Raw genomic sequence first — 21,024 nt, forward strand, 5'->3', positions numbered from 1 at the left:
TTAATTTCCAATTCTTTGCCACAACAAAAAAGAGTTGGTATAAATATTTTTGTACATATAGGTCTTCTTCCTTTTTTTTTAAATCTCTTTGGGGTATAGACCTAGTAGTGGTAGTATTTCTGGGTCAAAGGGTATGCACAGTTTTATAGCCTTTTAGACATAGTTGCAAATTATTCTCTAGAATGGTTGGACAAATTCACAACTCCACCAACAATTCATTAGAGTAGCAATTTTCCCTCATCCCTTCTAGCATTTGTCATTTCTGATAGATGTGAAGTGGTACCTCAGAGTTATTTTAATTGGCATTTTTCTAATCAATAGTGGTTTAGAGCATTTTTTCATATGACTATAGACAGCTTTGATGTCTTCTTTTGAAAACTCATTTTCCTATATATTTGAGAAAAGATGCCTTTATCAGAGAAACTTGCTGTACATTTTGTTGATATTATTTCATTGTATATAGTACCTTTTATCAAAATGTAGTTTCCTAATTATCTCTTTTAATTAGGTCTGTTTTTGCTTTTGCTTTGTGTGAGATCATGATTGCTGCCCCTACCTTTTTTGCTTCAGCTGAAGCATAATAGATTCTGTTCCTCTTATTTTAGCTCTCTGTATGTGTCATTCTATTTCAAGTGTATTTCTTGTAATCACCATATTGTTGAATTTTGGTTTCCAATCCATTCTGCAATTTACTTCTGTTTTATGGGTGAGCTCACTCCATTTGCATTCACAGTTATGATTACTAACTATGTATTTCCCTTCATTCTATCTTCTTCTGTTTATCCTTCTCTCCTCCTCCTTTGTTCTCTGTCTCTCTCTGTCTCTGTCTGTCTGTCTGTCTCTCTTTCTCTCTCTCATTTTCTCTTGATTTGTCTCCACAATGGAAATTTTTCCAAGGTGGAAGGCAGGTGCTACAACTCACTACTCTCAGGTTCCTGGTGATAACTGGTGGGTGACTATTCCCTCTAATATTGTAGCTCACAAGTCCCTACTGGTGTATTTTCCAAGAAACAAAACAACCACTAATAACTTACTTTAAACAAAAGAGTTATTGAAAGTACAAAGGAAATATCTAATATTTACAAATATTCACTCACAAAGCTGGATTGAATTGTCCCGTCAATTCACATAGTTGTCTGTGGGGGAAAATGGGCACACACTTAAAGTCTGAAGGTATTAAAATATACAAAAAAAGAATACATGAGTCCAGAGAAACACTTGTAGAACTCATAGTCTCTTTCTGTCTCAGGAATTGCTCATAAAAAATTCTGTGATGTGCACAGTTTCTGTATGAACAAATTCTCCCACTACTAAACTGAACTGGTCCACACTGCTATACTAACACTTCACTGGGTATAATGTCTCTACTGGACAAATGGATCCACTGGGTTGCTTCTCTGATAATCTGACTTTATGGTAATCCTCAGCTCATCTCTTCCTCTTCTAGAGTGTGGAAGACATGAGTTCAAATCCCATCTCTGACATTTCCTATATTCAATGATGGGTGACTTTAACTTTCCAATCCTGAGTTTCCTTCTGAGGAAGGAAAAAAAAAAAACTTTCACAACTTGAAAATAGATATTTATAAATCGTATTACTTCATAAGATTATTGTGAGACTAGAATGGGAAAACACATTGCAAACTTCAAAGAGCTATGTAAATATCAATAATTTTTTTTAATTTCTATGTAAATTCAGATTCTTAATACCTTACACACTACTTTCTTATAGATTTGCTTAATTTATTTCATTTTGTGAACCTAAATTTACATGGCCTGTTGCTGGTTCACCACTTGGGAAGATGTTGGAGATTAGATGTTTATATAAAATATAATTATAATTATGATTGTAGTATTATAAATGCATCTTTGGTCATATAATGTTGTTTAATGTGCTTTTTTAAAAAAGGAAATTCAACTAAATTAGACATTTGTTTCACTAAAAGTCCAATGTATTCTCAACAGAAGGATGCAGGTCATCTGCTAATGTTTACAGCTTGTTAGGCTAATTGAATTTAAATACTGTTGGGCAGTCATCATCATTATGTTAGGATTTACTTTTTTTCCTCTTAATGAAACTATGCCAAGGCCATGGATTACTTTTTCTAATTTTCTTGTCTCCTGGTGGTTTTTGATTTACTCTGGCACCCTTTTACAATCTGTAATGTCTACAAACTGCTGAAAAACTGACACAAGATATTTTGAATGACTAAAAATTGACTGAGTCCGCCGATACGTGATGTTTCCAGAAACTGAACATATATGTGAAAAAAGAGGGGGGAATTAATAATAACTCCATTCAGCTTACACTTTGATTTATAATTTTTTAAAGAAAAGAATGGTAACTTTAAAAAATGGTACCTTTGACTTTGCTGGTAGCTGGGTATCTCATAGCATAGACACCAAATTGTGCTTAATGTCCACTGGACCAATGGATTTGTTTAGGGATGTTAGTGTACTCTTTCATGAGGTGTCTAGTAGCCACTTTTCTCTGATTTCCATTTTTCTAAATTTATAGCCTTGATGTGGGATAAAGATCAAGGTCTCAAACCAAAAAAGAGTGATTAGTACCACATGTGTTTGGGTAGTTCCATATTTTATTACTTCAGTTGTATGAGTCATGTGGGAACCTCCTCCATGTTCCTTCAATAACATACAATTTCCTGCAATTCATGTCCATAATCTCCCATCCACCCTTGAATAAGGATCTACCTGAAGCACTGGCACCCTTCTCGGGCTGTACATCTTTATGCCTTGCTCTTGCTTCATGACCAGCTCACCTTCTTTGCTGAGCATACAATTCCTGGGTGGTATTTTTTACATGCTCTCTTGCATTGTTGTTAATGTTACAGTCTACTAATGCCTGCCTCATGTCTCTCCATTGCCCTTTGGGTCTCTGAAATTTGGATTCTTCAGAGATTGTGAGTTTTTATTATGTTTGAGAGGCAGCTTGACATATCAAATAGAGTGCTATAGTTGGAATCAGGAAGACTTGGGTTTGAATCACACCCCAGATACTTATTAGCTGTGTCACCACAGGCAAGTCACTTTACCACCCTCAGCCTCAGTTTCTTCATTTATAAAATGGAGATAATATTGATAAGTGCTTACCTTGATTGATTGGTGCTTACCTTGCTGCGAAGACCAAATTAAATCATACTTGTAAAATGCTTTGCAAGCCTTGAAGATAACTGTCATCTATTCTTATGATTAATACTTACAATAATAGCAATAATAGTTATCACTTTTATTGCTCTGTAAATGTTGCAATGGGCGGCTACGTGGCACAGTGGATAGAATGGTCAGCTTGGAGTCAGGAAGACCTGAGTTCAAATTCAGCCTCAGGCACTTACTAGCTGTGTGAGCCTGGGCAAGTCACTTAACCTTGTTTGCCTCAGTTTTCTCATCTGTAAAATGAGCTGGAGAAGGAAATGGCAATCCACTCCAGTATCTTTGCCAAGAATACCCTAAATGGGGTCACAAAGTCTGACACAACTGAAAATGACTAACAACAACAGCGAAAGAATTGCAAATTACAAATATTATATCACTTTATCTTCATGATAACCTTGGGTAGTAGGTGTTATTATTAACCTCATATTGTATGTCAGGAAATGAGACAGACAAAGGTTGTGACTAACTCAGGGTCACACAGTTGGTAAGTGTCTGAGGCTGGATTTGAACTCAATTCTTCCTGACTCCAGGTCAAGTGCTCTATTTTCTATGCCACTTAGCTATATAGCATCTACACATTGCTAACTGTATAGCATCTACAACATTTTTGTGCAGTATAATATTTATTTTAATATATCATTTTAATGTTTATATGTATTATATATATGAAGGAATGATATGTGGTATACATAAACCTTTTGTCAAAATGTAAATTTAGGGACATATATGCTCGAGAGTTAATGGATATAGTGGGCAGTTAGGTGGCACACCAGCCCTGCATTCAGGAGTATCTGAGTTCAAATCTGGCCTCAGACACATAACATTTACTAGCTGTGTGACCCTGGGCAAGTCACTTAACTCCACTGCCTAGCCAAAAAAAAAAAAGAGTTAATGGATATGAAGCACTTTGCAAACCTTAAGGTGCTATATAATGCCAGTCAATATTATTATTATTAGCTTATACTTACTAGGCCTCCAGGCTACTGCTGACTTCATTCTCTGAGCCTTCTACTGTATTCCTGCTGAGTTCAAACAATGTTTCTAGAGCAACAGGGGTGCTTCTGATCAACCAGACCCTGAAACAAATGTATATACACCACAGTTTTACATTTAATTTGCATTACCAACACTTTCTTAAGTCTAGACAACCAACAAAACAATAAACTAAGTCCTGGTTTGTGATTGCTTATTTTCAATATGTAAATGCTCATACTGAAAATTTAATAATTGACTCTCATAAGCCCATTAGAGTTGGCTCCAGCATACTCCTGATTCTATGAAAAAATGTTTTATTAATGCTTTAATTTCATTGTACCATCAGCTGGATAGAGTCCAGGCTTACCCAGTGAAGGATTTCTGATGAGTAACTTTTATTCACTCATTTCCCATAAACATGGACTCTCTACAGAGCAGTCATGGAGTCAGGAAATATTATATCTTTTCAGTAGGTGAAGGTGAAAGACAGCAGAATGCCCATGTGGCAGGTTTCTTTTTTTAAAATTAAAAATGTTTTATTTTTTCCAGTTACATGTAAAAACAATTTTTAACATTCATTTAAAAAAATTGATTTCCAAATTATCTCCCTCCTTCCTTCTCCCCTTCCTGTCCATGTAGCACATTTCCAGTAATAATCTATGTGTAGGAAAAAGCATAAGGAATATTATCAAAGAAAGGTATGATTAAAAAAGTTTGGACACATATAGAAGGATCAAGGATAAAATAGATAACATGGTTTGAGTATTGTACTGGTATCCATGGAATATAACAAGGCAAAACCAAAACAAACCTGTAGGAAAGCCTACAGGTTTGAGAATCTATGCATTGTTGAGATCATGAATCCATCAAAATATTAGAGCCTTAATGTTGTCTTTCAAGGGGCTTTGAGAACTCTGAGTGTATCTGGCCAGAGTTTTAGCTCTAATATTCACATTATAAATTGATCTTTTAATGACCATTTTTATAGTCAGGAATTAATACTTTCTTTGTTGAAAGTGAAGAGGTCTGCCATCACTCATCTAAACCCAGATTATACGTCTGGTACTGTCAATTGTCAGTTAATGGAATCTCTCCTGCTAGAAAATGTGATTTTTTTTTTTCTGGTGGTTGTTTCCCATTCAAGTGCTGGTGGCCCCAGTTTTACTCCACAAGAATAGCACAGACCTTCAGGTATTAAAATTTATATTTATTTCTGTTTAGATGTAAAACACAACTATTTATATTTAGGTATTAAATATCTGCATGGAGGCAAGAGGATACACTCAATGAGCTTCATGGATCCTTCCCAGTCCTAGGATTCTGAGATAATGGGCAAGGTAAACATGAGATAGCATATGGTTTATAACCAATAATTCTTCTAAACAACCTATAAAAATAACCCAATAGTCATAAGCATGGATCACAATGCCATAAAATGAGCTCCCAAAGTGACCTCAGAACATAAGAGGTTGATCTTTGTTCTACCAGATTGCTAAACTATTTTTTGTCTTTGATTTTTATTTATGTTTTTGAGAAAAAGAAGGAAAATATACACAGTGGGGTTTGAAGTCATCATAGTGAATGAATGATGGTCCAATTCCAAAGCTCCTGAACATATTCTTTGGCATAGACATAGCTCATCTTTGGCTGCTCAGAAGGAAGAAGGTGTGTGCCATCACAAAGTAATGGCAATAAATCTTCTCCATAATGCCATGAAAACCTGGGCCATGACAGTGGATACATTTCAGGCACTGGCCTTGTCCAGAGGTGGATTCAGCTATGTACAAATTGGATCTGAACTCTACATTGTGGTTTCTCACTGCCAAGTCCTGTGCTTCTAAAAGAACTTCATTGATTATTTTTGCCCTCTTCTTGTCACTGAATTCCATTTGGGCCAGGGCCTGGTCAATGGACATTCCTCTTATCCATTTCGCTCAGCGCCACATCTCCATGGGGAGACTATCATGCTATTATGAGTGGTCAAAGCAACGGTTCACTGCTTGGGTTGGAGAGGTCGTGTGCTTGTCTGTTACTGCAGGAACATCGCTGATTTTTTAGAGATCTCTGAGGAGCTTGAGGAGGAACTTCACTGAAAACAATGGAATGGTTTCCTGAAGCTCTTGCAGCAGCAACAAGACAGTTTAAGGGTAAAATCTACAAGGGTGACTTTGTAACATAAGCAGTGGTCTGGAAGCAGGACTCCTGGGATGCATTCTTTCTGTCCTACTTCTAATTCCTTGGGTAGCCCTTGAGCACTTGTCAGATTACTATTCTTTGCCCCCACCTGTCAATTAAAATTAAGGTCTCTTGACCTATCCTCCATGGTTGCTGTGTGGAATAAGTTCATTAAATTGTTAATGGGAAATGAGTGATTAAAAAGTAGCCATCAGAAATACTTCTCTGAGTGAGCTTGGGCTATTTAACTGTGCAGTAAAGATACATGAGTATCCCGTGCTAATGGAGCTTATTAATGGATCCAATCAACTATCATGCTTCTTTTTGGTTTATTTGTTTGTTTCTTTTTAAAGTTTCCTTGATGTACTTTTTTTTTTGAAGCAATTGGGGTTAAGTGACTTAGCCAGAGTCTCACAGCTAGTGAGTGTCTGAGGCTGGACCTGAACTCAGGTCCTCCTGATTCCAGGACTGGTGCTCTGTCTACTCTGTCACCTAGTTCCCCCATATTTTGTTTCTACATTACAGTTTCAGCTAACTCCTACTTGGTGTGGAGTCTCTTATAACAAAGCAAAACAGTTAAATAAAACTAATAATACTGTGACCTTATCTGAAAGTACATGCAACATTTCACATATATAGCCTCTCCCGTGCCCCTCCCCCCAATAAACAGATAAAATTGCTGCCTAACCAGTTCAGAGTGGTGACTTCTGACCATATTGAGCAGCAGACAGCTTCCCCCTAATCTCAGCCCTTGGACTGAAATTCCTTCTGGCTCCAACAGAGGTTATCATCAGACCTCCTTATAAACTTATTCTGATGAATTACTGGGCTATCTTTCCCTTATTGTTACAAATGCTTTCTCTGTTGTATAGGAAGTATTGAACACTATGCCCTCTGGGTACTCAGTATAGGGTGGGGTACCAGTAAGTGGCATCAAAGATGCTCGTCAATGGCATTCCACCATTCCCTATCAAGTGTATACTCACTGTTTCTCCTTTCTCTTACCTCCTTCCATTCATCCTCTCTGTCTCTCTGTCTCTGTCTGTCTCTGTGTGATAGAATCTCAGAGTTGGAGAAGACTTCAAGTTATCTAGTACAACCTATACTTAAGCATGAGTCCTTTCTATAATATCTCAGAGAAGTCGTTATTAATTGAACTCATTCATTCCCAAGATTACCCAATTCCACTTTTGAATGATTAATCATAAAAAGTTTTTTTTTTCTTTTATTGAAAGGGAATCTGTTTTTTCTGCAAGTTCTACCTTTTTCACTTCCTGGGGCAAAGTAAAATAAATGTTATTTCTTCTCTCACATCATAACCCTTCACCATGTAAAGATAGAAACCATGTCCTTTCTTAATCTTCTTTTCTCTGAGTGAAACATCTCCTCTTTCCTTCAACAGATAACCCATAAGGTCTGTTTACAAATGGTCTCACCATCCTGGTTACATTCTTACTTGTCAATGCCTTTCTTAAAATGAACAAGTGAATAAGGTATTCAGTGGGACAGTCACTTCTGTCATTTGGAACACTATAGTTCTGTTACTGTAGCCCAAGATTACATTAGCTTTGGGGGGCTGTTGTGTCATGTTGCTGGTTGCTTACACATGAACTGCTCTAGCCATGTCTGTCTCTTCCTATACTTGTAAGGTCGGTTTTTTAATATCGCCTTTGGTTGTTAGGGCCGTCCCATTGTTCCGGCACATGGAGCTATTTTTGGATCCTGCCATCTATGCCTTCATTAAAGCTATTGATAAAAATGTTAATTAGAATAGATGCAGGAACATAGCCATGTGGTATTTCAATTTAACAAGTAGTTACTAAATGTCTTCTGTGGGTTGGGCATTATACTATGTGCTACAGATAGGGGGAAAAAACCAGCCCCTGCCCCAAAAGAGTGTATATTCTATGTGTAGGGGGATAATATGTATGCAGATAAACAAACACAAGATATATACAAAATAAATACAGTATAATTTCTGGGGTGATGTGGGGAGCAGTAATCTGGAAGAATCAGCTTCTTGGAGGAGGTGGCATTTGAGAGCTAGGAAGTCCAAGAAGTGGTAGTGAAGAGGCGTATATTCCAAGCATGTGGAACAGCTAGTGCTATAGCAAGAAAACAGAAGACAGAAAGTGTAATTTGGTGAATGGGGAATGTGATGGAGGCCAAGTAAGCTATAATGTTGAGTGCATGAGGGGGATAGCAAAAGAAAGATGAATATGAAATCAGTATGGAAAGAGAGGTTGAAGTCGAATTGTGAAGAGCTTTAAATGCCAAACAGAGGAATTTGCATTTTATTTTATTTACTTTATTCAATTGCCATTGAAGCTTCTTGAGCAGGGGAATGGCACGGTCAGGTCTGTGCTTTAGGAATATCAATCTGGCAGCTGTGTGGAGGGTAGAATGGAGAGAGGTGAGAATAGAGGCAGGAGACCAACGAGGAGGCTAATGTTAAAGTCACTTCATTCAAGTTTGACTCCCTTACCTTTTATAATCTGGTCTTGTCTATACTTGGTTTTACTTGTGATATGTACAGCTTACTAGTTTGCTCATCGTTGGGGTGGGATCTGTGTCTTGTAGTTTGGTAGCCTTGAGTGACACCTGTTGGGGATAATTGAATAGTATATTGTTATTCATGAAGTTTAATACCTCAGTATGGTGGTAAATGGTTATGATTTCTCCTTTTGAAGCAGGACGGAAGTGGAGGGCAAATGTTGTCCTTTAATTATTGATTCATTATAACTTCTTTCTTATTATACATGCCTCAGAATCAGAAGCCCTAGGTTCAAGACCTTGGGAAGTGCTCTTTATGCTTACAAAAAGATTTTTTTTTTAAAAATTGCCCTAGAACCTTTCCAGTCATGGGAATTAAATGAATTGATTTATAATTTCCAGGTCAATGATTTCTTAATTTAAAAAAATAGCTACGGCATGTAACTTCTCCATTTGGTTAAGGCGTGGTGGTTGCTGCAAGTCCTCACAGATAATTCCTGTTCTTACCTTACCGACCGACTCAAAATACTAAGACTTTTTAACACTTAACTAGCTTTTTTCTCTGTTGCCCTAATTACCCCAAGAACTGTATATATTTCTTGTTTATGATTGGTTACTATCTATGTGATCTTGGGCAAGTCACTTAAACTCTCTGGGCTTCAGTTTCCTCATCTGTAAAATAAGGGGTTTGGTACTGAATTCCAAGATATCAAACACTCTAACTCTATGATTCTATGATGCTTTTTTTTTTCCTGAGGCAATGGGGTTAAATGACTTGCCCAGGGTCACACGGCTAGTAAGTGTCAAGTGTCTGAGGACTTATTTGAACTCAGGTCCTCCTGACTCCCAGGCTGGAGCTCTATCCACTGTACCACCTAGCTGCCCCTTCCATGATGCTTTTAGCTGAAAAATAAAGCAAAGTCAAAATTGAAGATGTTTCTAATATTGTACACTGAATGTAAACCTTTTCATTTTAGCCATTCTAATCCTTGCTGACCACAGTTTACTGGGACTTTTATTCCTGTGGACATGGGCTGTTTTCTTATACTTATCATTTGTAATTTGCCATTGCTTCCAGTTTGCATTACTTTGTTTTCAAGCTTAAATTTTTAGAATTTTGGTTTTTTTTTTTTAATAAAAGAAGTATTAGCAGTGTTAGAATGGTACAGGTTCTATCAAAGTGGAATGCCTCTAAATTTTTGAAGTGAGTTTTTCCATAGGCCCATTGTTTTTTACCATTCTGTAAGAATATACATTTCATTTTAGGTATTAGTCTCCTAAACTCACCAGGATCAGTGCTCACAAAGACACAAAACCCATAAAAGAGGTCATATCAGAGCTGAAACTGCACAGAGGCTGAATAAGCTCAACAAATATCTCTCATGACCCTCTCTTCCTTTTCATCTAGACGTATCTATTGTTAACTTGTGCCACGGTGATTCTAGAAGTCACCTTACCTATACCTGAACTCTAATCTCTCACTTTCCTACTTGAATCTTTGTCTATCTATTCTGTCATGTATAAAGAGAGCTCTTTATCATTTGGATTTGGTAGTAGTGGTGAAGAGTCACAGAAATTATAGGAGACAAGTAAATTTATTTATAACTCATTTATATGATCAGCTAGGTGGCGTTATGGATAGAATACTAGCTCTGAAGTCAGGAAGACTCATCTTCCTGAGTTTAAATCTGGCTTCGGGCACCAATTAGCTGTGTGACCCTGGGCAAGTCACTTAACTGTTTGCCTCAGTCTCCTCATCTGTAAAATGAGATGGAAAAAGACATGGCAAACCACTCCAGTATCTTTTTGAAGAAAACCCCAAATGGGGTCATGAAGAATAGGACGCAACTGAAAGCTACTGAACAACAATATTTATTGGTGCTCCTCTATACAGCTGCATCTCGATAATTTGGGACTGACCCCATTTATCTCTCCCCCTTCCCCTCTCCCTCCTCCATCCTTTTCTCTCTGTAGTAAAAGGAGAACTGGTCTCAAAGGCAGGAAGTCTTGGGTACAAGTCTGGAAAATCACTTAACCTCTCTGTGCTCTAGATTAGAAGTTGGAGAGAAAGTGCTTACTTGCATTGGTTGAGGGAGTTTTATCACCTGGGAGTTCTTTGTAAGATCACAGGTCCAGTTGCTACACTAATCCCTAAATGCAAGGCATAGAACAGTATAGAATAAGTTGCAAGGGTGAAAGATTCAGAAAGAGCCAACTATGGGTCTTAGCATAAAGGGAGCTTAATGAAGACAGTTGGGGATAGATTGATGAAGGTCCAGTGTATAAGGTTCTGAAAATTAACTATGTGCCTTAGATTTTAAGGTTTCCTGTGATTTTTGGCAATCAGACTAAAGATCAATTAGTAGTATTTCTTCCCATATTTATCTAAAGATATCAATAAAAAATGGGAATTCATTATAAGTTGGCATCAGTTTTGAAAGTGGTATTTCTAAAAAACTGCCCAACAATCAAAAGGCTTTAAATCCTCCTCCCCAAAGAAATGACCATATTATACTTTGATAACAGGTACTATTCATATATTCATGCTTGCCGTGAATTTAGGAGGTAGATGGAGTAGAGTCTGAGAGATACTGTGAAAATTTGTCTCTATTTGGTTTTAAGAGAATAAAATGTTCTCCAAATTTCAGTTTATTCATCCATAAAATAAAGATATTTATATTTTCATTACTCACCTTCTGGAGTGTTGGCCCTACATATGTGTAAGACCTAGTAATATTATTGAAACAACATTATTAGTTGACACCAACTTTGCTTACTCCTTTTGCAAGTGACTCTTCCTATTTTTTCAGTTATCTGGGAAGTTCATCAGGCATTTGACCGCCAAAGCCAGAGATTAGCAGAGGTAGTAAATAAGAGGGAGAAAGATTGTACTAAGTTTCTTATTTGGTAGCAAAGAGGGGATGAATAATATGGTACGTTATCCAATGAGTTAGAGGCTCTCTGAATCTTGATAATTTAAGATGTCAGGTTATAGATACTCCTTTTGCTGCATAATTCCCACAACTGGATGACATTTTAAAGCTGTCATTTGCTTTAATGTGCTATATGTGAACCTTATGTAAGTGAAGATGATTCAGTCAAGGATCTCAGCTGTGCTTAAAGGAGAGGGGAAAAAGCCTGGAGAATCATTGCTACATCGGTAGAACTTCAGACTATATATATTCTCAGTGCCTAATATATAACCCCACTGCCAGGAAGGATGTTTGAGAAGGCCTGAAGGACCAGAATAGGAAGTAATGCAAACAGCTCTTGGACTGAATTGCTTTGCAAATTGCTGAGTTGATCTCTCTGAGTCAGCATATCAAACCTATGCGAAGTTAGAAAGAGAATATATTTCCTTCAAGCAACTGCTCTACATATGTGAAGAGGCTTGTTGATGCCTATTTCATCCTTTGTAGCAGAAAGTAGGTCATAGTGGGATAATTTAGCTGCCTGTTGATTTTGGTATTCATCATGAGTAATATTATGTCAAAACCTTACAACACGATGCCCTACTTTCTTCTTACCTGGGGTTAATATGCTCTGTGAGAATGTGTGATTGAAGTTACTTGGATCTTAGTGTTCTTCTCCGTAAAATGGAGGTGTTGAACTAGAAAGGCTATGAGGTCCCTCCCAATTCTGTGTCTGTGATCTTACCATCTTATTTCAGCCCAAGAAAATTCATCGTGTGGACATTTACAAAGCAGTCATTTACAATGGGAGGCAATGTGGTGTAATATAAAGTGCAGGCTCTTAGGTCAGAGCCTGGGTTGAAACTTGCATTAAACCTGGGTTCAAATTTTCATCCTGTTTGGTCCTGAGCAAGTCTGGTAACCTCTCTGAACTTCAGTTTTGTTGTTTTTGTTGTTCAGTCATTTCAGTCGTGTCTGACTTTTATGCCTCCATTTGGGGTTTTCTTGGCAAAGGTCCTGGAGTGGTTTGCCATTTCCTCCTCCAGCTCATTTTACAGATGAGGAAACTGAGGGAAACAGGGTTAAACGGCTTGCCCAGAGTCATATAGCTAGTAAGTGTCTGAGGTGGAATTTGAACTCAGGTCTTCCTGACTTTCGCCTGGCTCTGCATCCACTGCTCCACTTCAGTTTCCTCTTGGGTAAAAGGAAGCAGTTGGATTAGATGACTTTTTAGGCCCCTTCCCACTCCAGAGCTATGAACCTAAAAGTATTAGACTTGGACTGTCTTTGAATCTTGCTTGTAATACTTAGTATCTGTGTGACCCTGGGCAAGTAATTTAACCTCTCTAAGCCTTACTTTCCTTATCTGAAAAATGGGGATAATAATAAAAGTGGAACCTCAGAGGGTTGCTGTGAAGATTAAATCAGATACTGCGTGGAAAGTGCTTTACAAACCTTACTGGTCTATTTTTGGGATTGGGACTGGACCTCTGATTTCATTGGTATAGGGAATTCCAGGATGAAGAAACTCCTTTGCCAGTGAATCTTCTCCATCATTTACAATCTTACTTAGAGTCCTCGGTACATCTGACTTATAGAGAGGATATGTCAGATTGGTGTTGCTGTTCAGTTGTTTCAGTCGTGTCTGACTCTTCATGACCCCTTTTGGGGTTTTCTTGGCAGAGATCCTGGAGTGGTTTGCCATTTCCTTCTCCGGATCATTTTACAGATGAGGAAACTGAGACAAACAGGGTCAAGTGACTTGCCCGAGGTCACACAGTTAATAAATGTCTGAGGCTGGATTTGAACTCAGGAAGATAAGTCTTCCTGGCTCCAGGCCCAGCACTCTATCCACTGCACCACTTAGCATTACATAAATATAATTAGTATAAATATTTAAGCAGTGTCTCTTAAACCCAACTATAAATATAAATTTGAGTCTTTGGGGATTTTTTAACCTATGTTTTCTTTATTTAATTGTTTTATGTTTTTGATATCTGGCCAGGAAACTTCATGGTGTTGTGGTCGACCTGCCGCACAACTGTGTTCAAATCTGTCACCAACAGGTTCATTAAAAACCTGGCCTGCTCAGGGATCTGTGCCAGCCTGGCGTGCGTGCCTTTTGACATCGTCCTCAGTGCTAGTGCCCACTGTTGCTGGTGGAGTTACACCATGCTCTTCTGCAAGGTGGTGAAGTTCTTACACAAAGTGTTCTGTTCTGTGACTATCCTCAGCTTTCCCGTCATTGCTTTGGACAGGTAAGATCATATTTATTGATCGTGGCCTTCCCCTCGTTTATTGTTTTTTTTTTTATTATTAAAGAAAAAAATATCAGCAGCCCAAGACTAAATGTGATTGTGAGTGTTCCCCAAAGCACTTTTCAGCCTACCACCTGTCAGGAATATAGAGCATCTGAAACAGTTACTGCAGCATGATCTACTTTTCTATTGTTAAGCAACAGAAACACATACACACACACACACACACACACACACACACACACGGGTGGATTACATCATTAACATGAAGTAATGAATACTGTGTGGGATACTGAGAGTGGCAGCTTAGTGAGAAACAGTGGTATTTGCACCATCATGTGTAGTTAGTTGTTCATCTGACTTTATAACTGTGCAAATAGGTTTTTACTACAGATATGAAAACATTTCACATCATGCCAAGAAATGACCCCACATTTAGTTGGGCCTGGTTAAATGATTCTAGTTTCCTCTAAATTGCCTCTTTTCTAAGGGTTATGTAATGTGGATGTTACTTCCCTTTCCTTTGCTTTTTCAAAGGTGGAAGGGGTAGATTGGAAAGAGGACTGGACTGGGAATCAGGAGTCATGGGTTCAAGTCCCATCTCTAACATTCACAAGCTGCGTTGGAAGGTGGTATTTCTAGAGGAGTCTGTGGGAGAGTGTACCCCTGTGGAAATTAGGAGAATTCTCTATTTCACTTATCTCACTATACTTTTAGTCGGTGAGTCAACAAGAATTTATTAAATGCCTACTATGGGCCATGTAAGTGTGCTAAGCACTATTAATTAAAAAATAATTTTTCCTTTAAATTAGAAATTAATCTGCTTAAATCTGATAGAAAAAAATCTTTTTTGAGAACCTGGAGTATGGTTGTAAGTGGACATGAATCTATTTCCTTCTGTACAAAATGGAGATAATGATATCACCTATCTATCTCATAATGTATAATGAGTCACAAGCCTTCAGTGCTTCATAAATGGGGGCTATCTCAGCCAGATTATGTATGTGGCTTCACGTTAACCAAAACCATAGTCAGAAATTACCCATAGCTGTGTCAACCCACCCACAGATTATTTTACTGAAGAGACAGGCTGACTTGTTCCATATTGTTGGGAGCTCAGGATTCTTGATGTTGACAGCTTCATGAATATCATGTCATGTTTGAAGAATTCACCCCATGTGACAACTAAACTGGGCCCAGGTGAATGGCTTTTAGAATTGTTTGCTGAAGATACAGTTTCTGCTAATAAAGGACTTCTAAGAGATTAAAAGAGAATTAGGAAGAACAAAAAATACAAGATGATATAGTATGCAATTAAAATAGCTCCAACCTGATCTATTTAAACTATAAGTTGATGCTCTCTCCCAATGGAAGTTGGATAAAGGTACAGACTATTATAATTTCCTACATCAATTTAACTGATATAAAACAATGTGGAAGCTAAGAATAAAAACTTAGGAACCAATTTAACCAGCAGATACCAAGAGGAGTTATATGGCACTCAAGCAACATAAGTTTAGGATAGAAACCAATTTTTATAATGTTACTGAAGAGAATAGGGAGAGATTATAAATACAATGATCTCAAAATAAAGAGCAGTGGAGGAGGGAAAAACTAATTTATAAACAATTAGCATGAGACCCAACTTAGCCATATCACCCTGAGAGCATTTAAGGCCTATATGAAGAGAAGGATGACAAACAAATGAAAAATGAGAAAAGATCTGTAATTTCTAAAAACAAAACCATTTTCTCCATCACTGATACTGAAATTCCCACCCATGTTTGGATTCTAACATCATAGTCCTTATAGTGCTGCATGAGGAATTAGAAGTAGTAAGAGAAAAAAAGATAGGAAAAACATCCGGACTAAACCAATTGTACACAGAGTATGTCAGTTCTAGAGACAACATAATTTTGAGGTTCTTGAAGGACCAATTCTCAAAGTCTTTGAAAGAAGGAAAGATATTGTTGGAAAATATTCCAGACATAATTAGACAATTAAGACAGATATCAATTAAAAAGACAATTGAGAAGATATCAATAGTTACCAACCTTTAGTTGTATTTTCACATCTCTACAAAGTCTTCAGAAGAAAAATTTGCACGCAAATCAAAAGATCTTTGATGAAAATATGGGAAAGGAAAGGCTTTCACAAATGATATTCTGAAGGGGACCATATCTGTTTAGTCATAAAATTGATGGAAAGGTGAAGATAAACCAAGATCCCATTGTACTTATAGTTCATTGATTTAAAAAAGCATTTAATTCAGTAGAATATTAAAGGGTTTCCTATAACAGTGTTTCTCATGGCTATGTTAAATCATATAAAGTTCCTTGATAGGTATAACAAAGCTGACTTTATTTGACTCTCTGGTTATCAATATCAATTGAGACAAAAACAAGGAGACATATGCTCACCAAAAACATTTGACTTTGTGTTTCCACTGTTTTGGAAGAAATTCAGTGCAGAGTCTAAATGCAAGATTGATTCCCTATGGATTTCAGGGTCCTCCAAATGCTATATGTGAATGGCATGGTAGAGCAAGCCCTGGAACATTACTGAGCCCCTTCAATGAGATGACATGTTTTAATGACACAAACTTAAAGAAATTTAGCCTAAATACTCACACAAGAAAAATCAAGCAGATGAAAAATGCCTGTACTATCTACCAAGACAGGAAGTTAGATGGGGAGACTATAGATGTATGGTCCATCCGTACACAGATCTCGAGCAGATAGTTCAGTCAATGAACAGTGCTGAAAAGACGAGTAGGAGAAAGAAAACATGTTGGATTGTATCTGAGAAATTACACAATCCTTTTAGTGACCTCAACTTTCTTCTTGAAACAAAAATCTACCTTTTTAACACTAATGTTATTTTGATGATGCTAAATGGCTAGGAATCATGGAATAATACAATATCTAAGGAATCAAATGAGTACTCACCTAAAAGACAATGAGGGGAATTAATAGTGGGCACAAATAGGCTGTGGCATAATGGCCAGGGAAGAATTGCATTAGAAAAATAATGTAAAAAATGTCATCAAGCATACACACATATATGCACATATACATACATATATATGTTTGGAATGAGAGGTGGGCCAGTCATAAAGTAAGAGCTAGGAATAACAGTGGCTGTTTTGGTATTTGTATATTATCAAGAGGCCTAAAAGATGGTTCCCTAGAATGTTTGGGTGAAATCTCTGGGGAGGATTTTATCAGAGGACATGGACAGGAATTACATAGTATAAAAAGGCATGAATAGATTGCTCCAATGGATTCCTCCATTGGAGGTGGTGTCCACACCAATGAAATCATAGATCCACTTAAATATTGAAAGACGATTTCGAACAGAGCAGGAATAGATGACTTATCGGGTCCGTAACTGCCCTTTGTGTCTAAATAAGAATATGCACATACACACGCACACCCCTCCTCTTTTTAAAGTAGAAAACTTGTTTTTTTATTGTTATTGCTATCATTTCCCATGAAAGGGAAGAAAGGAAACAACCATTTATTAAATACCTACTATTTGTGCCAGGCACTGTGGTAAGCACTTTACAGATCCTCAAAATAAACCTGGGAGGTAGGTACTATTATTATTATCCTTATTTTACGGTTGATAAAACTGAGGCAGAGATGAAGTGAATTGTCCAAGGTCACACAACTCAGACATAGTGTCTGAGGTGAGATTTGAACCCAAGTTTTCCTGACTTCAAATCTAATGACCTATCCATTCTGCATCCATAAAAGGGGCTGGGGTTTGATTACAAATTCAGTGCTAGTAACTTAAGGAATAGGATCAGATGACCTTGAAATTCCCTTCTAGTTTTAAATCTATTGTCCTATGTGATCTCTGATTATATGGGACTAGAGCTTTTAGACAGAAATTATTCAATGATCTGAAGAATTCCATAATTCCCCAAGCATCTGTATGAAACTCTAACAGATGGTCACCCTAGAATATACTAAGGGGGGGTTACAGATTTCTAAAGCTTTAATTATCATTAGTATTTTTCTTCTTTTGAAATGATAAACTACCACCCCCCAACTTCTTTCCAATCTGATTTTGGTATAAATCTAATTTTGTAGGTAGTTAAAATCACTTAATTACTGTTAGGGATATTGATTGACCAACATTATAAAGGCGAATATTGAGTTGGCCCTGATTTAACTTGCTGAATTGATTTTGTGAAAGTGCCTGACCAGAGTCCATCCTTCATTCTGGCCTCTTTCCAGATCAATTCTGAAGCTAATCATATTTAATATAGAAGTAACTGTGTGACAGTGTAGTTTGAATCTGAGCATAGACATATTTCTTTTAGTGGCTGTGACATCTGCAGGAGTAGATAGTATCATAAGTTTACATTCAAGGCCTCTAAGTTAAAATTCTGGAAATTATCTTTTATTCTTGAATTGAAAAATAAATATATCTTCAAGGGAGAATGACTCCTCTCACATCACAGGGGTGCTTTGGGTGACTGTTCATGCCTGTGATGATGGAGCTTTACATAACTTTGAATATATTGAAATTATTTTGCTATTGTTCTCCTCACATAGCAATCTTGGAATTTAGAGTTGAAAGGTCAGGTAGTTTGTGGCCATGTATTCCAACCCATACCTGAAAAAGAAACTCCACTACAATGTAACCACTGACTGTCCATCTAGCTTTTACTTGAAAAACTCCAATGGGGATGGGGAAAGGGAAAGACCTACAATTTCCCAAAGCATCCCATTCCACTTTGAGATTGTTCTAGGTGTTAGGAAGATTTTCTTGACATTAATACAACATTTTCCTTCTTATCCTTTCCACCTATTGCTCCTTCCCTGTGGGGCTCTCCTCCATAAGACAGACCTTCAGATACTTGAAGACACTTATTCTCCTAGTCTTCTCTTTGACCAATCCTAATAAAAAACATGGGAAAGTTTCAAAAGTGCGAAGGACAAGATTATGGAATTGACCTTGGACAAATTACTTAACCTCCGTCATCTGTATAATGAAAGAATTCTTTTCGGCCCTGAAATTCTATAATTAGGACTCTAGAATTTTGTCTCCCCACTCATTTAGGTTTCTGTATTTGGCTGGTGATGTTTCTAGAATTGTGCAGCAAAGGCCCTAGTACCTTAGATAATGCTTCTGCACGTTGTTCTAGCTCTACTCTGCTTTTAGTCATTTAGTAATCAACTAATTTAAAATAATTTTTCTGTTGTAAAACTTTTTTTTTCTTGTATATCTTGCAGGTACTACTCAGTCCTATACCCATTAGAGCGAAAAATCTCTGACGCCAAGTCTCGTGAGCTGGTGATGTACATCTGGGCCCATGCTGTGGTGGCTAGCATTCCTGTGTTTGCTGTGACCAATGTGGCTGACATTTATGCCATGTCTACCTGTACAGATGTCTGGAACTATAACCTGGGCCACCTGTTGTATGTCCTGATCTATAACATCACTACTGTCATCGTACCTGTGGCCATGGTCTTCCTCTTCATGATTCTCATTCGCAGGGCCTTGAGCGCCAGTCAGAAGAAGAAGGTCATCATTGCAGCTCTCCGGACTCCACAAAATACCATCTCAATCCCTTATGCCTCCCAGAGGGAGGCTGAGCTGCATGCTATGCTGCTATCTATGGTGATGATATTCATCTTATGTAGTGTCCCCTATGCCACCTTGGTTGTCTACAGGGTGGTGCTCAATGTCTCCGATACATCAGTCTTCCTGCTACTCACTGCCATCTGGTTGCCAAAAGTGTCTCTCCTGGCCAACCCTGTACTCTTTCTGACTATAAATAAATCTGTCCGCAAGTGCTTGGTGGGAACCTTGGTTCAACTTCACCGCCGATACAGTCGTCGCAATGTGGTTAGTTCAGGGAGTGGGGTCCCTGATGGGACCCTGGAACCCAGTGTGCGCTCAGGAAGCCAGCTTCTGGAGATGTTCAACATTGGACAGCAGCAGATCTTCAAGTCCACAGAGGATGAGGAGGAGAATGAGATCAAGTCCATTAGCTCCACCAACTACCAGGTAAAGGAAATCCCCACCGATAGCTTGGAGGAAGAACAAGAGCTACAGTTTGCCACTCTGCCAGCACCACCTGGTACTGTAGATCCTATGGGTCATGGAGTGCTGGCAATGCCTGCAGAGGTCGAGGGGGCCCCTGAAAAATATTCCCTACAATTTGGCTTTGGACCCTTTGAGCTGCCTCCCCAGTGGCTCTCAGAAAACCGAAATAGCAAGAAACGGTTACTTCCTCCGCTGGGGAACACTCCGGAGGAACTGATCCAGACCAAGTTGACCAAGCCAGGCAAGGTGGAGCGGAAGATCAGCAGAAACAATAAAGTCAGCATCTTTCCAAAAGTGGATTCTTAGAAGGGCTGGAGCCCCGCGGCTCAGCCTGCTTGAGGTTGGCCATAGGGTGCGATCCCATGGATCGGCCCTGCTATCTCTTATGGTGTGTGTGCCAAATGCAGAGATAGGAAAGGGAAATATGTATCCAAGTATTATTATTATTTTAGTGTATGTCTCTGTGTCACCAATGTTAATGGTAAAGTTCACATTCTACTTTGTGGAAACTACAGAGGTTCCGCCCTGCCCCTCCATACATTTCCCCAGGACTTCTTATCCCCTCTCCCATATTCACCTGGGAGGTTAGGAACCTAAGAAAATCACTCAGCTGTCATAGGACAACAGCTGTCTGAAGGAAGCTCAAGATAGCTGCAAATAATAGGTCATAAGGACAGGACCAAACGTCTCATGTCCCTAAATATCACTTAGACTGTTAAGAGTTTTTTTTTTTTTTAAATCCTTATCCAGCCACCTTTTCATCATAAGAGGTTAAACTATTTTCACTGACATCTCACAATGATTTCTCATTACTTACACTGTGATATAGGGAGGGGATCCATCCCCTCCCCATCTTATACATATGGAAAATGAAGTACCCTGCTATCACCAGTTGAGGAAAAGATTAACCAGTGACACCTAGCACTGAAGCTTCACAGAGCAATCCACTAGGTTACAATGAGTATCGGAGAGGAT

General features: G+C 38.1%; 1 protein-coding gene and 1 pseudogene across 1 annotated transcript in view; one reads left to right on the forward strand and one right to left on the reverse strand.

The window, feature by feature from the left end:
- GPR176 (G protein-coupled receptor 176) overlaps positions 1 to 20,355 on the forward strand; it is a 115,275-nt gene extending 94,920 nt beyond the window's left edge. Inside the window, exons 2-3 of the mRNA XM_027870168.1 lie at positions 13,734 to 13,986; positions 19,233 to 20,355. Of these exons, the coding sequence (XP_027725969.1) occupies positions 13,734 to 13,986; positions 19,233 to 20,355 (1,376 nt within the window). The remainder of the gene's footprint in view (positions 1 to 13,733; positions 13,987 to 19,232) is intronic.
- On the reverse strand, positions 5,721 to 6,094 carry LOC114048969 (annotated as a pseudogene).
- Positions 20,356 to 21,024: the final 669 nt, after the last annotated feature.

The sequence above is a fragment of the Vombatus ursinus genome, unplaced genomic scaffold (genome assembly GCF_900497805.2).
Source record: "Vombatus ursinus unplaced genomic scaffold, bare-nosed wombat genome assembly UNPS02014794.1, whole genome shotgun sequence".
Classification (NCBI taxonomy): domain Eukaryota; kingdom Metazoa; phylum Chordata; class Mammalia; order Diprotodontia; family Vombatidae; genus Vombatus; species Vombatus ursinus.